Genomic DNA, 19,694 nt, shown 5'->3' on the forward strand with positions numbered 1-19,694 from the left:
ACACACACACACACACACACACACACACACACACACACACACACACACAATTTAAAAATATTAAATATTGAATCTTAAAAATATAAATAAAAATAAGTGGGCTCATCTGGCCCAAGCTATTATTTCTTCTTTGCCTGTTCCTCTACTGTTTATTCCAAAGTTTAGTTTTTCAAGCCTAAACATTAGCAATGTCAGGCATAAAATCATTTGAATTTATATGGATTATCTTCATTATTAAAAGGGGATAGGATGGAAGTACTTTAATAATATAAAATAAAAAAGAAAATCATGAAGAATCTGAGCTAATTGATACTTCACAATATTCCATTTCACACCTCTGTCCAGGTTCACTTGTGTGTGTGTGGTATGTGTGTGCTTGTGTCTGTGTGTATATGTATTTTATATGTTATATGCTGTGTGTAAGAGTATATGTACATATGTAATTTGCATATGTAAAACATGTTTTTGGTATATGTGTATTTATGTATTATTTGTGAATTTGCACACTTGTTTGTGTGTCTATTGTGGATGTGTGCGTGTGTGTGTGTGTTATATGCATGTGTGTAGATGCTTGTGCTTGTGAACACATACAGTGACTGGAGGAGGACAGGTCATCAAATATCTTGCTTTATCAGTCATTATCTTAGTCACTTGAGATAGTGTCTATCACTAAACCAACAGCTAGACTGGAGTAAAGCAAGTCCCTGCCTGTGATCTTCTTGTTTCACCTTTCCCAGTGCTCAGGTTCCAGGAAAATATATCCTACTTATTACATTGTATATGTGCTAAGGAATCAAATTCAGATCCTCCTGCTTGTACAGTAAGTGTTCTTACCCACTAATTTAATCTTTTCATTCCTTGATTTGATGATTTTATTAAGAATTAGCACAAATGCTATGGTTTTATAAGAATCTTTAATTATCTCATAATTTTTCAAGAACTGAACATTTACATGAAGTACAGCCAGCGATCCTAGGTTACTATGAGACAGGGAGCTTTGACAGTGAGGACAGAATCTGAGTTCTTCTCAGTCTTTTAATGTCTATCCCTTCTTAAATTGAATGTGACACTGCATAAACAGCATCATATTTTTTTCAAGATCAATACATAATGATTTGGAAAATGCCCAAGTGAAGGAAAAAGTTGTCAAGCTCTATATACAATACCCTGCAGTGTTTGAGACATTACCTATGGTGATGAATTAATAAATGCCTGCTTTATGAGAAACCCTGGTGCCCAGCTGTGAAGGAATAAGAAAGACATGTGATACAATTAGAAATGAAAGAACAGATCAAGATTTCGGAATTATATCTTCTCACTTCCAGGCTAAAGTTTTGTCCTTTGTCAGACTAAGCTTCTATGTGTTACAGCTACAATATCTCCCACATTTAGGGGTAGGATTGAGGGCTGCTGACTCAGTTGGTAGAACAGGGTGAGTACACAGAAATGACATCTCATTGTGGCAGTCCTGCCAGACATTTCTGTGACAACCACTGCCAAACTACCATTACTCTTTATATCAATTACTTTGTTCACTGTTGTGACCTGAAAAAAGCACCTTAAGAAAGAAAGGGTTTATTCTGGGCCACAGGTGAAAGGCACAGTCCAAGATAATGGGGAAAGCAAGGCAGATAGACTATGGGGCAGCTGGTCACGTTATGTCTGCAGTCATGAACTAGAGAAAGATTAATGTTGGTGCGTGGCCTGTTTTCTCCCATCTATCTAGTCCAGGTTCCCAGTCTAGTGTATGATGCCACATACACTTAATCTGAGTCTGAAAATACAAAGTCCTGAGCAGCGTATACATTTGATAGTGTAAACAATCACAAAACATTTTTAAAGACACAACATACAAATGAAATGTTATGTTAATAAACTTGCAAATAACTATATTAAACACTTAGCATAGAATATGTTTTGTATATACTTATTAAAATAAATAAAAATGTCATAAAAAAACTTTAGAAAAAAACACTTGGAAAAGATGAAAGAATACAAAGAAATACAAAATGTTCAAGAGATACACCATGTTATATAGGTCAGTCCACAGAAGATTCTTTAGAATCTAGAATGCCTTATTAAAGAATCTGTGAGTTTCTGTTACATATAATTCCTTCTAATATTTCATGTCCCTGAGACAGTATTATCTTCATAAAGTTTCGGCCCTGGATTTTTGACAGTTTTTTCTCTGAAAGAGAATCTGGATACTCACCTACAAATAACAGTATAAACATGGAGAATGGTATGTGGGGTTGTCTGCGTAAATTACAGAGCACTAGTGTTTCTGATTCCACATCAGTTCATAAGCACCTATACACTTTACTTTTTCTTTTTTGTATGTTCATACATGTGCAAGCGCTTGCCTATATAAGTACACATTTAAGTGAGTGTGCATATTTATATTGCAAATGGAGGCTCATTATTCTTCTTGATTTCTCTTTCTTACAGACTTTTCTTTAGTAACCTCCTAGTTTTGTGTCTTACATACATATAGATATGTACATTTAATCAAGCCTGCATTATTTGTCTTTCTGATTCTAGATTAATCAACTCATCATGATGATTTCTGGTTCCATCCATTTTCATGTCAATCATGTAATTCCACAGTTATTCATAACTAAATAGAATTCTGTTGTGCATCTAGATCCTATTTTCTATACCCATTATTTTGGTGATAAACAATTCCAGCTGATCTCAAGTCTTGTGTATTGAAAACAGTGTTACATATACATATTTGTGCAAGTCCAACTGTGGGTGCTGACTTGGATTCCTCGAGAAATTTTTCTGGTAATGTAAGTGGACCTTATGTTAGCCATATTATTATCTTTACATGGGACCTCCATGTTGATTCCCAGAATGACTGTAACTGTTGTTATTCCTGCCAACTCTATGTAAGAGCAACTTCTCAACATTCTCCCTAGCATTTTTTTATTTCCCTGATTCTTGAGAATGCTAAACATTTTTCATAGATTCAGTGACAATTTTTACCACATTTTTGATCATCATTCATTACTTTGATAAACTGATAGATATTTTTGCTTAATATTTTGAGTCCACTATAGAATCTGGATTTTAAGGACATTAGTTGAATGTATCATTGTTAAGGTTTGTCATGTACACTTCTTATTGTTCATGTTCATTTTCATCTTGAGTAGAGTTAAAATCTCCATGGAAATATATCTGTGAGTGTGTCTCTGAGGATATTTCCAAAAAGTTTAAATGGGTAGAGAAGACCAAAATTGAGTGTGGCTGAAACTATAGGTGGAGTTCTGGACTGAAAAAACAGGGAAATATAAGAACTTGCACTCTTCTGCCTTTGCTTCCTGATACACACCACATAATGGGAATCCTCATCTTTCTGTCCCTTTTTGTCCTCCACTGAAATGATCTGTACTATCAACTGGAGCCCAAATAGATCTATTCTTCTGTAAGTTGCTGCCTGTTGGGTATCTGGTCACAGCAACAAGACAAGAAACTAATACAATTACCATCTGCTATTAATTTGCTGAAATGATTTGCCGATAATAGGTGATTAGATAGATACTTTATTGGATATAGATTTTATCCTAATCACATTTTTTCCTTTTGCTTTTAATTTTGAAAACAATATTACATAGTGTCCTTTGTAAAGCCAATCTTGGCATGTTTACTCATGCTAAATTCTTTTAGGTTTCCTACTCTCTCAGTGACATGTTTACTCTTAATACAGTTCTTCTCCAGGCATCAACCATTCTTTCCTTTTTTTTTCTTATTTTTAATTTAATTTTTTTTGAACATGAAATGCTTTTTTGTAGCATGTTTTACAAGGGGAGGGGGGTTAGAGGGGTCAGGTGGTGGAAAAGTACAGAATCTTCTTGGCCTGTGCCTTGAAACATGTCATGGTCTATACGGTACACTGCCTTGAATTATGATCTATCTGCTATTCTTCAGAAGATATGGTACACTGCTTGAGTTATGGTCTCCCTGCTATTCTTCAGAAGATATGGTACACTTCTTTGAGTCTATCTGCAGTTGCCAAGCAGGATCTTGCAGTTGCCAAGCTTCAGGGGACATGGCATCAACCATTCTTTACAATGTCATAAACCTATTTGGACTCTTAATTATTTTATAACCCCAAGTCCATCTTAATTCATATCACATTTTTGTAAATTCTAGCAGAACATGATACGTGATCTAGCTATTAGAATCTGTTTGTACACACAATACTCTGTTGTCAAAGATGTAAGAACTGTAAATGGATGGCTAAATATCCAGTTGGCAGCAGGAAGAAACACTTTCATGAATGCAAACCATTGCTAGTTTCAGTCTAGCCTTATGGAAAGGGTTCTGAGCCTTCTTTTTCTCTTATGCATATATTTTTTTAATGTTCCTGAGTTTGTTCATGTATGGGCAGAGGGGATCACGCATACTGCTGTAGAAGCACATGTGTTTGCATGGATGTGAACACTAGAGGACCATTTCAGGTGACTTTCTTCTTGTTCCATTCACCTTGGGATTTGGTACAGGATACCTCAGTTTTACCTTGAACTCAATAAAGATGCACTTACCTTCATCTCAACACAACCAAAGTTAAGATTACAACTGCAAGAAATAATTCCTGGGTCTTTCATGTGAGTTCTAGGGAATTGAACTCTGGTTCTCATGTTATGAGGCAATCACTTTACTCACTGAGCCATCCTGTCTGCTCTTTACAATGTATTTTCATAACCTAAATAGATTGTGAGTTACAGGCTAGAGACACAATTTATCCACCAAGTTAATCTGGTTTCCACTTGACTGTCTGAAATTTGCATTTTGACTATAGCCTGGATTCCCTTCAGCTCTCTACAAACACTCATAGTCTTTTCTCTATGACCAAAATTCTTTAGAATCAGTCACTATATATAAAAATGATTTTGAGTGATTCATTTGCTCACTTCCCCTTGCATGATTTCTAGAACTAATATTGTGTGTAATGAATTAATCTAATCATTCATCATTTTCAAAGCTCAGTCAGGTGTTTCATACCAGATCCAAACTTGAAAAATTGTGTTATTTGTGGATCACTCCACCCTCAAAGACTGCTGCAATTTTATGTATGCATATTACTTATAAAGGTGAAAACAATATTAAAGCATACAAATTTCTAAAGATTATAGAACTCATAACTGTCTGCCTGGTAACCAGAATTTATATAACAGCACAGATATTTGTAAAAGAAAGCTAAGATCATTGACAGGACAATGGGCTGAATCCTTGATGTTCCAATCACATTTAATCCTCTTATAAGCAGTGCAGCTAAGAAAGGCTGATGGCCTCATTTTTGCCAAAGAGGAAAAAGTTCAGAGGATAAGTAGATTACTCAGCAGTTTTTATCCCAAATCTTACTTCTTTCACATGACACCAGGCTCCTCATGGGACTTAGCATCAGGAGCATAGAATAATGCTTATCTCATCTCCTGAGATACTGTCTCTTGGGAGGTAAGAACAGCAAGGTTCAACTGAAGCTTTCTGCGATGAGTCCAGTTGTAAGTAAGGAAAAGGGCTTCAAACAGGCAGGTGAGGAATGAGAAGAAAGGAAAAGGAATACTTGACTTGATAAAGGACAGTGGTCTGCTTTCTTTTCTGTTATTGTGTGGAAACACTTGGACAGAAAGCAAATTAAAGGAGGAAAAAATTTAATTAGCTCACATTTCTAGGTCACAGTCTGTTATTAAGGGAGGTTAGGAAAGAAACTGAAGCAGAAACCACCTGGGAATGACTTGCTGGCTAGCTTCCAGGTCTGTGCTCAGTTAGCTTTCTTGTAAAGTCAGGACAGAAGAATGATCCACTTACAGTGGGCTGTGCTCTCCTACATGGACTAATAGTCAAATCCATGATGTTATACATGCCCACAGGCCAATGTGATGTAGGGAATTCCCAAAATGAGACTCTTCTCAGGTACCTTGATCTGTGTCAAGTTGACAAAGTTGCCACAAAAGAAAACCAGGAATTTTATATGCTTAGTTATTTTTCTCAAATACTATGAGTAATACTCTAAGACACACTATACAACTCAAACTCGTAATTGATCTTAGACACAAAAACAAGCATAGAATTATACGGGTTTTCTCAATCAGCTTTTGATTTCACATTTGCACGAATTCAGAACTTGCCTATTTGAGGTGTAAGTCAATTGTATATCTATAAAGGAGCATTGAGACCTATGTTAATGATGTTTGTTGTAAGGTAAACAAATCTACTGTTAGTTTATATATGTATACAACTATTACATATGCTCTAAATCTCTAGAAGGGACAAATATCATAAAACTACTTCAACCATTAAGTTTGATGGGATGCTCAAAGTAAAGGTGCTTGCTGCCAAGCCTGACAAGTGGTTGACTACTAGAACATTTATGGTAATAGAGAACCAATTTCTCAAAATTTCTCAGCATACATAGTACATAAACAGAGTATCATTATTTGAGGTTATTTCTAAAAAGAGAGACAGTTCTCTATCATTTCCTCATGACTCCTAGGATTCCATACTGAGTCATGTGGAAGTGATAGAGAACTGTTCCCATCCTACATTCTCAATTTGGATAAATCAGTGATCATCTTGAACTCTGAAAGAGCTACAATGAGAATGAATTGTGGGAGTATCAAAGCTTCCCACACCACACATGTGAGTAAATAGGTGCCTTCTCAAATTTAACATTTTTTCAACTTCCAATTTTATTGATATTGTTTCCGTATTGCAAACCTGACACAGGCTTGAAGAGATCAGGCGAGGGTCTGACTCTGAAGAGTCTAGATTGGCTATTATCAATGCAGAATGGAAAAATGAGAATTTTAGTGACTGCAGGCAAGAAACCCAGGATAGCATCAGGGGAGCATGGAGAGATTATCCCATTGAGTGAATGGAAGGAACTCAGTGTGTTAATGCAACTTGTAAGTGAAATTTTTTTTCTTTATCCTGGCCGGATCCCAAATAAATGATACAGAAACTATATGATCTATTTAATAGGCTTTACAGAATCTGAGCAGTTATTAATCTATTTTAGCCTAATCCTCTAGGCTAATCTACCAGCAAATTACCTGAGATATTTGTGTTTTAGAATTGACTTGGCTCTCTCTGATACAGGGGTTAAATCATGGTGTCTCTGGGACTCTGCACCCCAGGGCAAATCCTACTTTCTCCTCTCTCTCTCTGTCTCTACCTCCCACCCTCCCTCCACTCCCTCCCCATCCCCAGTGGCAGAAAACCTGTTCTAGTCTCTCATCTACTCAGTTATTGGCTTATCAGCTTTTATTGACAAATAAGAGAATAAATGGGGAACAATGTTGCACAAACTTGACACATGAGATTCTTAGAATAAACGGTCTAATGCCATGTTCTGATTTCAACCTGATTAGAGGGTGGTTAGAGAAATCAGAATTTCATAAGTAGAAGGATAATATTTACATAGTGCATAGTAACACTATGCCAAAATCATGATTCAAAGCCTGCCTTCTATGATGATCCTTAGGATTCAAAGAAAAATTTTTAGGCCTCTAAATCTAGTAATGGTCACCAAACAAGCCCCACTTTTGTGTCCAGGACACACATTTCCTCATTTTTCAAGATGTGAAACGCAACCAGCTTTAGGTTCAAGGCAGGAGCAGTAGTGTAAATTGTTGCATATGTTTTCACCACAGATAGGAAACCAAGAGCAAATTTAGCTTAATAAGCCATTGAGTTTATTGATGTTAGTTTCATGTGCAGTGTAGGTTATACATAGGTGCAAGATGACTCAAAAGCAGCTGCATTATCATAAGGCCATTCCAGCATGTGAGAACTCAGAAAGAGAGCAACCCTGAAACTCTCTGCACCAATTGCAGGCAGCTCAGCATTTCTTAGAATCTCCTTTCAGGAGATCTGCTTGGCTGAGTCTCCTCTCCCTCTCAGGCAGCTGTTTCTTGTGTTTACAACCTTAGGAGGGCCCTAGTGAAACTTGTTTCAGATCTCTCAGACATGTGACATTAGTTTGTGTCTCCAGTCTAAGAATTCTCATAAGTCTACCCTAACCTTCCATTAAAATGAAACTTCTCCTCAACACAGACCTAAACCTAACTTGGAGATGGTTTTATTTTTAGTGCTGTAGTGTGTCTTGCTGGTTCTGTTATAGCGGAAAACTGAAAAAAATTAGGCACCAAATTAAGCAAGGTAGTAGACTCCTGTCCTAAGGGCAGAGACCTGAGTTCAGTCACAAATTGTTTTGTACACTGCTTTGTAGCAACTTAAGTTTCTTCTCCCATGTGTGGTTAAGCACACCTACAGAGTCTTTCTGCAGATTGGTTAACTGATTAATGGAATCTGGAATTTACTAAATTTTCCATCAGTTATAGAATTTGCCACAAATACAGAAAAGAGAATAAAAAACTGCCCAGGTGCAGTGGGGGGATGATGAAGAGGACATGGGCTGCAGCTGATTTGAGACTCATAGGAAATCTTCTGAAGTGAACCCTGCTATGTGCCTTGTGGAATGATGAGAAGCCAAGATCTGAGAGCTATTCCAAGTTCTTTTGACATGTTTGTAGCCCACCAGAGGGACTCTTAAGGGTCTCCTCTCACATTTCCACAGCTCAAGTGGACTCTGAAAATACTGCCATGTGTGCTCTCATGCTGTTCTCTAACCAAAGATTGGTCAGAGATCAACAATCCTCTGGACAAAAATCTGCATAAAGGCCTTGAGTAGAGTCAAAAGCTGGAAGTCTTTCCATTGAGCCTATAGTTTCTTCTTGGAAGAAAAATAAGAATTAGGAAGAAGAAGAAGGAGGAGGAGGAGGAGGAGGAGGAGGAGGAGGAGGAGAAGAAGAAGAAGAAGAAGAAGAAGAAGAAGAAGAAGAAGAAGAAGAAGAAGAAGAAAAAGAAGAAGGTAAAGAAGAAGAAAAAGAAGAAGATAAAGAAGAAGATAAAGAAAAAGCAGAAGAAGGAAGAGGAGGAGGAGGAAGATGAAGAGGAGGAGGAGGAGGAGGAGGTTCCCTGGGTTGACACTGAGCAATTTGCCTCCACATGTACAGATACACAAGTGCACACAGACAGGTAAACATACAAACATACTTGTACATGCATGCTATATACACACATTTAAAAATAATGGAAAAATATTTAATTTCAAGCCAAATTCATTGTCAAGACCATTTAATCTATGAAGCATAATGCTTAGAATGTTAAGAAAAAAAGAAAGAAACAGCAATAAATGCAATTTTAATTGATGTTACTGAGAATTTGCACATCAGTATCTCATGGGCTATGAGATAGTGAAATGCCCAGGTCCTCGGCTGCTTCCTCTCCAACAAATATCTGCTCACCATTTTGAAACACACCAGGCTTTATTTTGAACAATGACATGTAATTTTCTCAGGGTTATAATTGCCTCTCAGTGGATCTTTTCTTTTCATTCATTTTACATTATTGCTAAAGAATTTCTGTAAAATGGAAGTTATTTGGTGAACACAATGCAATGCATTATCCTGCTGTTTTTCACCTATTCTATGAAAATTGGAGAGGTGTGAGGAGTGTAGCAAATGAAGGTTGAATTCATCTGACCATTACTCTAACTTAAACTTTATTGATGGTTTCAAATTATAAAACACAATCCATGAACCTGTCTATGTGACATTAACATTTATAGCATTTTATTCAATTCCTCATAGCTACACCCAGCATTTGCCAAAGAATTATGGTTGTGATTTAGAACATGCATAAAGACAATTTTGCAAGGAAAAGTAGAACATACTGAAGCACTATGCCAGGAACAGGCTTTTTATTTTTAGTCTGTCTGGAAAAGAAATCATCATCTGCAATCAACAATTGTCTAAAAAAAAAAAAGAAAAAGAAAAAAGCAGTGCCCTTGAGAAGCAGCAGGTCATCCCACAGAGCCTCTAGAACATGTACTGCCCTATGACTGTACTTTCCAAATCAAAGAAATTTGTTTGCCACTACTCAAAGGACACTACTCAGACCAGTTCTCCCTCTCATCCAGCATGCCAACTGGCTCCAAGAATATCGTTGTAACACATGACAGTCCATATTCTGCCATTGTATTTGCCTAGGATTTTGACTGCTGTGTTACTACAATTAATATGTCCACAATTGAAATCTGGGTTTTCTTTCTGGCTTAGATATATTTTTAACACCATACTGAAGGATACAAACACCAACAGTGATAGATGGGGAATTTAGCTACAATCTCTATCTCATCTGTTTTTTGGGAAGAAAATTAAATTATTTTCTAGAGACTTGGGGAGGTGGTTCCATTAGACATAAGCATAAGGACATTAGTTAAACTCTGTAATACCCTATTGAAAACTAATTCAGGCAGTGTTTTCTTGTAACTTCACAATGAGAAGAATAGTCTAGATTATGCGCAAGGACAGCTGACCTGTCCAACTCGAGCTAAATAGTTTCTGAATATTCCAGCAATTCCCGGAAAGCCAATAACTGAGTGAATGCACACACCCACATAAAGCAAACTAACGTGCATGTGTACACACACACACACACACATACACACACGCAAACATACACACATGCCAGCAGTAATAAAATGTCCAAAAGTATTTACTTATTTTTAAACCACATATAAAATGGATACTGTGTGTTCGTGAAAGAGCACTCATGTTCTTAGTGACCATTCCTAGGTATTAGCTCTATCATGAACATAAAATACAGAATTTTAGGCCTTGTGGTAAGTCAGCAGTGTTATCACTTTACAACTGATTCATACATCACAAATGTTGTAGTTACTGGTAACTGAGCCTGTGCCACCAACAGGCACTATTTTCTCCCTGCAGCTTCTACTATCTTTGCATGACAATCTCTTGTGTAAAACAGAGATTCTTTCAGTCCTGAGAAGACACTGCATCACAGAGAGATGGGTTTGCTTGAATTGCCCAAGGCAGTGGGTTGAGTGACACCTTCTTAGCAGAGGGGTGGTAGAGACAGCTATAAATTTTATTTTGCTTTCCATGACTTTCACATTTTGTTAACTCTAATAATAAGACTCTCTTCATTTCTGATGCATTTCTTATATATTTACCGACAAAATATTAGGTGTTGCTGGAATAGGCATCTTATTCCTCAGAAGATCCTACATAACTCTGGATCCTATATGCCCCATTGTCTGTCAGATAATGAGCATCATGCTTGGTTCTAACTGCCTGAGGAAATTTTAAATCAAATAATAGAGTTATAAATCACACATGTTTGAATATAGTATAACCCTATTAAAAATGGGGTACAGAGCTAAACAAAGAATTCTCATCTGAGGAAACTCGAATGGCCGAGAAGCACCTAAAGAAACGTTCAGCATCCTTAGTCATCAGAGAAATGCAAATCAAAACAACCCTGAGATCCCTGAGATTCTACCTCACACCAGTCAGAATGGCTAAGATAAAAAACTCAGGTGATAGAAGATGCTGGCAAGGATGTGGAGAAAGAACAACACTCCTTCATTGTTGGTGGGATTGCAATATGGTCCAACCACTCTTGAAATCAGTCTGGGGTTCCTCAGAAAATTGGACATAACATTACCTGAAGACCCAGCTATATACTACTTCTAGGCATATAACCAGAAGATGCTCCAACATATACCAAGGACATATGCTCCACTATGTTCAGAGCAGCCTTATTTATGATAGCCAGAAGCTAGAAAAAAACCCAGATGTCCTTCAGCAGAGGAATGGATACAAAAAGTGTGGTACATTTACACAATGGAGTATTACTTAGCTATCAAAAATAATTAATTTGAGAAATTCTTAGGTAAATGGATGTAACTAGAAAATATTATCGTGAGTGAGGTAACTCAATCACAAAAGAACACACATGGTATTCACTCACTCATAATTTGATATTAGCCCAGAAGCTCCCAATTCCCAAGATTCAACTCACATGCCATTTGAAACTCATGAAGAAAGAAGATCAAGTGAGGGTGCTTCAGTCCTTCTTAGAAGGAGTAACAAAATACTCAAGAGAGCAAATAGGAAGACAAAGTGTGGGAAAGGAACTGAAGGAGGGACCATCTGGAGACCATTCCACCTGGGTATCCATCCCATGTACAGTCGCCAAAGGTAGACGCTGATGTGGATATCAGGAAGTGCATGCTGACAGGAGCCTGATATTGCTGTCTCTTTAGAGATCTGCCAGAGTCTGACACATTCAGAGGCGGATGGTCACAGCTAACCATTGAACTGATCAAGGAGTTCCCAATGAAGGATTTAGAGAGAAGACTTAAGGAGCTGAAAGGGTTTGTGGTCCCTTAAGGAGAGCAACAATATCAACCAACCAGATTTCCCAGGGTCTAAACCACCAGCCTGGGAGCACATACGGAGGGCCCCATGGCTCCAACTGTATATGTAGGGGAGGATGGCCTTGTTAGACATATGTTGGAGAGGAGATCCTTGGTTCCATGAAGGCTGAACACTGAGTGTGGGGGAATTCAAGGGTGGAGGAATTCATTGAGAGTGATCTTTGCAATGTTACTCCTCTGATATTATAAAAATTGGATGAGGCAGAGTATCAGGAGGAAGAGAGATTCAGTGGATAGTATGAGGGTAAGAAGGGAAAGAAGCCAAGATACCAAAAGTTTTAAGTACAATGAGGTAGGCTGTTGGGCACATACCATGACAGGACATCTCTCTGGAGATCCTTGAGGACTTGTATGTCTTATTCTACTAGCCTGGATTCATTGACATACAAGCAACATTCCTTCCCTGTCGCACACCGACCGCGTGATCTGGTCACGGGCAGCTGCAAAGGCTCGAGCAGAAGTGCAGCAAGAGCAGACAGATTTGCCCAGGGGGAGCGGTGGGCAGAAGCGGGGACGCAGGACACGAGCCGGCACAGGCAGCCATGTGAACGGCAGTATCCGGTACACCGCGGCTCAATGAGAGTGGGCAGGGCGCCTCCAAATGCGGGCGAGTGTTACTGGCTCTTTCGGTTCCCTCTTTGGGGGGGCAGCTTGGGAGTGCCTGAGGAAGAAAAGTGTTACGGCTGCTCTTTCAGTTCTCTCTGCCCGTGGGGAGGAGAGGAGAGTTGTCATCTTTTGAAATGTGCAGGATAGCCGGGTGACTGGAGAGGAATCGCGAAAAGCACTCTGACAGCTGGAAGGTTTCACACCACACAGACAACTTTACTTTGAGCTCTGGGGATATATATACATACATATATATATATATATATATATATATATATATATATATATATATATAGTTTTGGGGGGAGAACAGGTAACTTCTATTGGTTTGGTTTGAGAGCATGGGGATGTCTTATTTGCATGGAGGTGTTATTCCTACGTGATAAAGGCCAAGGACCTCTCTGTGGGAGGGGCTGTGGGAAGCTGGAAGCTAAGAGAGCCATATGGCTTTGGGAAAGTTCGAAGCAACCTTCCGTCCTACTGGTCTTCTTCAGACCAAGGTTCCCAGAGCTTCAGGTCTATCTACCAAGCTTTCTGGCTTTTCTCATAGCTTACTGCTCCACACTTCCCCAGAAATATACAAGTTCTTCCTTGTTGAGTAGTCAGTAATTCCAGGACACTCAATGTTGGAGAACAACTTCTGCTAGGAAGGTATTCTAAGTTTTAAGGAACACAAGATTGTCTACAGTGGAAGCCATTCCTTGGTCAAATTTATCCTGGATGTTACTGACCAGATGGTGTGTTTGGATGAAGTCTAATCTACCATCTCCAGTGGGACCCAGCATGATGGTGAGACTCAGTCCAATGAGCAAGGGATGAAAAATATATCTTTATTTTATTTTTTCATTCTCCTCCCAGGAGTTCTTCAGTATCATGGAGATAAACCATCATTATGAGATGCTATCAGTGAAGCTATTCTAATTTGCCTACTCCTCTGATTCAACAATTTTTGCTCATAGCTCTTAATTTCATATATTTATTTAGTAGTTTGAATATTTTAGTAATTAGTGTATCATGGAGAGATCTTTTTATGGGCATGATCACTTAAGGTTGTAACACTATCTGTCCTTGCTTTAACATTTCTAGAGTTAGGAGAGTTTGGAGCCCTCACTTTACAGAATAGATTTCTATTCCTTCAGTTTTTATTTTACCCCCCTTTTTCATGTTTGTAGCTTTGGATTCTTACTCTTGTCCCAAAGATCAATGCTGACATGTTATTCTTTTTTGTTATTCCTTGGTGACTTTATTAATCCCAGAATGTAATATTTCAGTGACATTATTTTCCATTGATAATATATTTATTTTTGCTTTACTTTTTGTATTTGTGACATTTTGTACTTTTTTGTTTTACAATTAATAGCATTTTTTTTCATTGCCATACATGTTTCCAAACATGCATGTGTGTTTGTTTTGAGATTCTTCACTTTCTCTTTTGTGTTGCTGACATGCTGATGCATGTTCCAAGTTGATTTCATTCCATTATTCTTCTCCACATTTGTTTTTCCATTAAAGTCGGTAGTAAATTTCAAGTGGGCTTTTGAATTCACTGTCATTTCAGTATCTTTGAATTGTAACTGAGGAAGCATACTATCTTTAGCATGTAAATTTGCCTTGCTTTGTCATACTATGGGTCATTCTGTGTTCAACACAGAACTAACCTCAGGTTAGTTCCTGGTTTTATAAAGAAGCTCTTCTTGTCTTATTTGAGGACTTTTCTGGGCATGGGGGAAGTAGACTTGTTTAGAAATAGTTCTTTAGGGACAAGTCCAATCTTCTTTGTCAGGATATCACCAATTCAGTCCAGTAGCAAATACCAAATACAAATCACCAGCTGCAGTTCAGTCCTCTTGGCAAACACCACACATGAGCCAGCAAGGGCAGTTCAATTCAAAAGAAACTACAAGGCTTGCCAGCCAGGCAGAAGCTGCAGATGTGGCAAGAATCCTTCGGAACCTCATGAGAAGTTCTTTGGGTAGACAACAATTGTCATTTTCACAATAGAGAAGCTGAGAATGGGTATCTTCTCAGGCAGAAGGCATAGATATAGTAAGCTGGTGCTTCAACATCCCCTATCTGGTAAATGAGGCAGATGGTTCAGTATCCCTCCTTCGGTAGAGAAGGCTGGTGCTTCCACATCACTGATCTGGTAGCAATAGCCTGAAATATTCCTGGAGAACCATTTTCCTTAGTCCACCCTTGATAGTCAAAGAAGCCCAATCATAATATTGGTGATGGATGAGATCAATAGTGACAGCAATAACAGATGAATAGACAAATTCTTGACAAGGTAAATGAATCTGTCAGTGAGATGCAAAGAAAGACGTGGAAAACTAACTTTCTGTTGGACCTTGCATCTAGACACTACCAGAAAGTACTGCCCACATTATAGGTAAGCTTTTCTTTTTGCTTGAACCAACCTAAATATGAGACTCTGTGGTACTTGTACTAACAGGCTTCAGTACTTGATTGATTTTAAGTTTAGTCAAGTTGACAACTGACACTAGTCATGAAAGCTCTTTATGATGTTTTATTTGTTTGCGTTTGTTATTGTTTTTGTTTTTTGAACTGAAAAACACCACATTCTGCATTGGAAAGCCAGGTACTCTGAATGCTTAGTTGGGTGGGTTACAAGTTGGAGATTATGGGCTACATAGACTCCATCTCTCAAAATGAAACTCCTTTCAGATCAATATTTTTTTTCATTTGTTTCTTCTTTAAACACACACACACACACTACAGACACAGTGGTTGAGGACAATCCCCATTTGTTAACACACTAGGAAACTTAGGAAGCAGAGAAGCTAAAATTTGAAAGGCAATGTGCTAGCCTTCCTGGAAGCACATAGGATGATGGAACAGATGTTCATTCCTTTTCAGACATGTTGGGTGTGAAGGCAAGCTAGCAGCTACCAAGATGGCCAGCTGTATGTTGAGTACACCTTGTGATCTCCTTTACACATGTCTTCATCTTTTTCTGCACTTATCCTGAGTCCTTGGCTCACTGTGATGTCTTAGAACACAAGAGTCATAGGCAGTACCTGTTCTTTGTAGGATTTCATAGCACAGGAGGAAGATCCAAAGAATAAAAATATTAGATCTCCTTCCAGGTGACAGAAGATATCCCTAGAAGCCTGTGCTACTCTATGTTCTCATATGGGTTTCATACTGAAAGCTTGTCTTTCTCCTAGTCTTATTCCATCATGTAGTCTAAGGCTGGATGTGGAACAGATGGTTCTCTGTTTGGCAGACATAAAACATGGCTTTGTCCACTTACCTAGATTGTTTTCTGACACTCTGACAGGAGAATAAACAGATCTGTGAGTTGGTTATTGCAAGATCATAGGCCTAGTCTATTCTCTGCCAGATTTGATGAGTAATTATGAAGATGTCAGAAGGAAATACTTCCTTACTCAAGATGGAAGGCAAGATGACCTCTCTTCCTTTCAGATTTGATTTTTTCCCATTTTTATTATTGTTTTGAGATATGATCTTAATTCAGATGCATTCTCCAAAAATCCACTCTTTAAAAATGCAAGATGTGTAAGGACAAGGCACTAAAACTTTTCCGCTGAGTCTGCCCACTGGTAGAGGTCATTGTTCACAGATTGGCTGATGCCCAACATGGAAACATTAGCCTCAATACTGTCATAGGTAAGAAGAGCCACTAAGGAACACTGCTCCTATTATTGTGAATCCAGTTAGTTCTTGGAGATCACATCCTCCTAAAACTTTTGACCCAGGAGCACAGAAAGTTGAACAAATATGGAGGCATTTTGAGCTTGGCTAAACACTCAGTGAATTTGTTCTAAGTTAGCCCTGAAGTATATCTGCTAATACAGTTGTATGTGAGAATGATCTGTGAGCAGCCTACAGTGTATGGCTCTGTTTTCTCAGATCTATCCTCCATGTCAATCTGAGTACTGGCAAAAATAGAACCTTAAAATCCATGGGATGATTTAAATTTAAATGATTATATCACAGATATCTTTCCACATTTCAGGCATCTTAACAATTTACACATGTTCCCAAGGGCTACAACTAAAAGGAAAAAAAAATGTTAAGCACCAGGACTGTTTTCTAAGTAATATTTGACTTAAACATTCTTTAGACTTTTTTAAGGGAGTATATTTATTTCTGGTAGAATAAAAATGCAAATGTATAGAATAAAATGAAAGGGTGATTTAGTATTACACTAAATGAGAAAGCATTAAGGGATGAGCAAAGCCAAGAGAACAGTACTTATAAAGGTCATCCATCATACTTGGAAAAGTAAACAGAGCCTAATGAGGATAGTTGTAGTGTTCATGCATGTGCATGCACGTGTGTGTGTGTGTATGCAGGTGAACATGTTTGCAATGTTTGCAGATACATATGTCTCTGGGACCTGTCTATGTCTATGGATTTCAGATGTAAATATTGACTATCATTGCTCAGGATGCTGTCCACTTTTTCTTTTAAGACAGAGTCTCACATTGGGCAGAGCAGGATATTCCAACACCACATCTTCTGGCTAAAAAGCAATCCCAAGAAATTCACTTGTCTCTTTCTCCCCAGTGCTGGTATTAAAAGGTGGTATCATAACACCCAGAATGTTTCAAACTTATGGTTGCATAGCAAGCACTAGGCAAATTAAGCTGTGCCTTTAAATTTATCTGATGTTCTGATAATTCTTGATAATAAAAGATACATAAGCACAAACAATATCTACCTCATATTTGTGGGAGGGATGGTGTGGTTCAAACAAGTATTTTGTGGTGAATGTATGAATCTTAATCCTGTGTTAACAGTAAAGTAGCTACACATGTCTCATGTTTACCTGCTGTCATGCCCCAAATCCTAGAGCCACCAAGCTGCCATTAACTGGATTCTGATATTTCCCCTTCCAGTTGGGATATGCCTATGTTTCATACTTGTCACACATTTTAAGATATTTGAATTTGGGAGAAACATGAAACATAGTTCAGTAGGTGATTTTTAAACACACTTAAATAACAAGAATTTAAGTCTCACATTTCTAATTGTTTTTCCAGCAATTACCTGAAACACAGCTTTGTAAGAATTGTCTGAATAAACAATCATGATCCTATGCAAATATTCTTTTCAAATGTCAGATCATTTCTTCCCAAGGGCCTACTTACCAGAAAATTTACCTAGAGTAGCACATTTCAAATCTGTTTTTGATAAGATCTGTCTAGATGTTATGGAGTCATTTTTCAATGTCTCAGAGAATCAATTGTGGAACACAATAAAACCAATTATGTATATGGTATGTATTAAGTGTGAAGAGCAAGCTCTTCCATCTGAAATCCAGTGGCCATGGATTTGTCTGAACTTGGAGGAACATAGCCCTGTTGACAAAGCATGCATTTGTCTGTGTTAATTGTGTTTAGTATTATCAAAACAGCCTTAGAATATACCTCACCAGGGAAGGCTAGAAAGTAAGCTATGGAAGTTCCCAACTAGTTCAAACGTTACAATATCTGAGACTATTCTCTTTCATTTGTTTCTCTTTCTCAAGTTGTAGTAAGGGATTCAAAATTACCTTATTTTAATAGACACATATATTGTAAGGGTTCTAAGACATTAAAGATATGGCAATGAGTGATGTCCTGTAAGAGTATTCCCTTTCATAGACTAAAAACAGATATACTGTGCAGCTATGATCAAATGTTCAACTAAAAGAAAGGCTGCGCAGCTGGGCTTTTAACACAAACAAATCTTCCTGAGAGATTTTGGTTACACTATTTACTAGTGTTGTGAGCTTAAATTGTTCCAGACCTCATTTTTTCCATCAATGAAAGGAAGTCATACCATATTTGAGGGTTATGAGAAATGACTGCAAATATACACATTGAAAAATAGTTCTCAGTCCTTTCAAGGGTATTTTTTTAAAAGAGTGCCTATATTATAAGTTCTCTCTTTGTATAATTTTTCCTGTCCATTTAATCTGACCCCTCCTGCTCTTTTCATCTTTTCAGACAATTGTGATGATCCATTGGCATCCTTCCTGTCATTAAGAGCTTTCATCAGCTCCTCAGATCTCACTGGACGTTTCAGCCCAGCTCAACTCAACTGGAGAATGGGTAAGGATAGTGATGAAGCCCACAATCTCTGAGTTAGATGAGGACATTATGAGTGCTTAGGAGAGAGAAGGTGCTCTCTCTATACCGAGGTCATATTCAAAGTCATAGTCCAGAAGGAAATCTGGGAGGTTAAGTCTATACCAAAAGTACTTGCCAGCATGTAATTACCAATACATTCCACCAACCCAAAGATCCACCAAAAAACTTTTTGTCTTTTGTTATTATTGTCGTCGTTGTTGTTGTTGTTGCTGCTGCTGCTGCTACTGCTGCTTCTGTTGTTATTATTTGAGGTACAGATTCTGGAATGTAGGGCTTCATACATATTAAGAGCATCCTCTCTCATGGAGGATACTAGTTACAGATGCTTCTCTTTATACCTTTGGTGGAAACAATAGCTAAATTGCTTATAGACTGAACATAAGTGTTTTTCTTGTCATTGTTTTCAAAATATATTGGACATCCGTTATTTAATTTAGCATTAGCAAGATATTATAAGTTGGGGAAAAATCACTATTCTGTCATTTTATATCAAAAACTCAAACAACTCTGGATGTTATACAAAAACTTCTGTAACTAAGGCCCTGGGATACCAAAGGGATTTATTATTGTAAAAGGAAAAAAAAATCCAATCATAGCACACTGAAGAGGCTATCGATATAAAAATGGGCTTTGATTAATCTTATAAATTAGTA

General features: G+C 37.8%; 1 protein-coding gene across 3 annotated transcripts in view; it reads left to right on the plus strand.

Annotated features, from left to right (window-relative positions):
- LOC114609465 (contactin-associated protein like 5-3-like) overlaps positions 1 to 19,694 on the plus strand; it is a 565,569-nt gene that overhangs the window by 82,085 nt on the left and 463,790 nt on the right. For all 3 annotated transcript variants that reach the window (XM_028753829.1, XM_028753830.1, XM_028753831.1), the window contains exon 2: positions 18,898 to 19,002. In XM_028753829.1, the coding sequence (XP_028609662.1) occupies positions 18,898 to 19,002 (105 nt within the window). The remainder of the gene's footprint in view (positions 1 to 18,897; positions 19,003 to 19,694) is intronic.

Source organism: Grammomys surdaster, unplaced genomic scaffold (genome assembly GCF_004785775.1).
Source record: "Grammomys surdaster isolate TR1022 unplaced genomic scaffold, NIH_TR_1.0 125973, whole genome shotgun sequence".
Lineage (NCBI taxonomy): Eukaryota > Metazoa > Chordata > Mammalia > Rodentia > Muridae > Grammomys > Grammomys surdaster.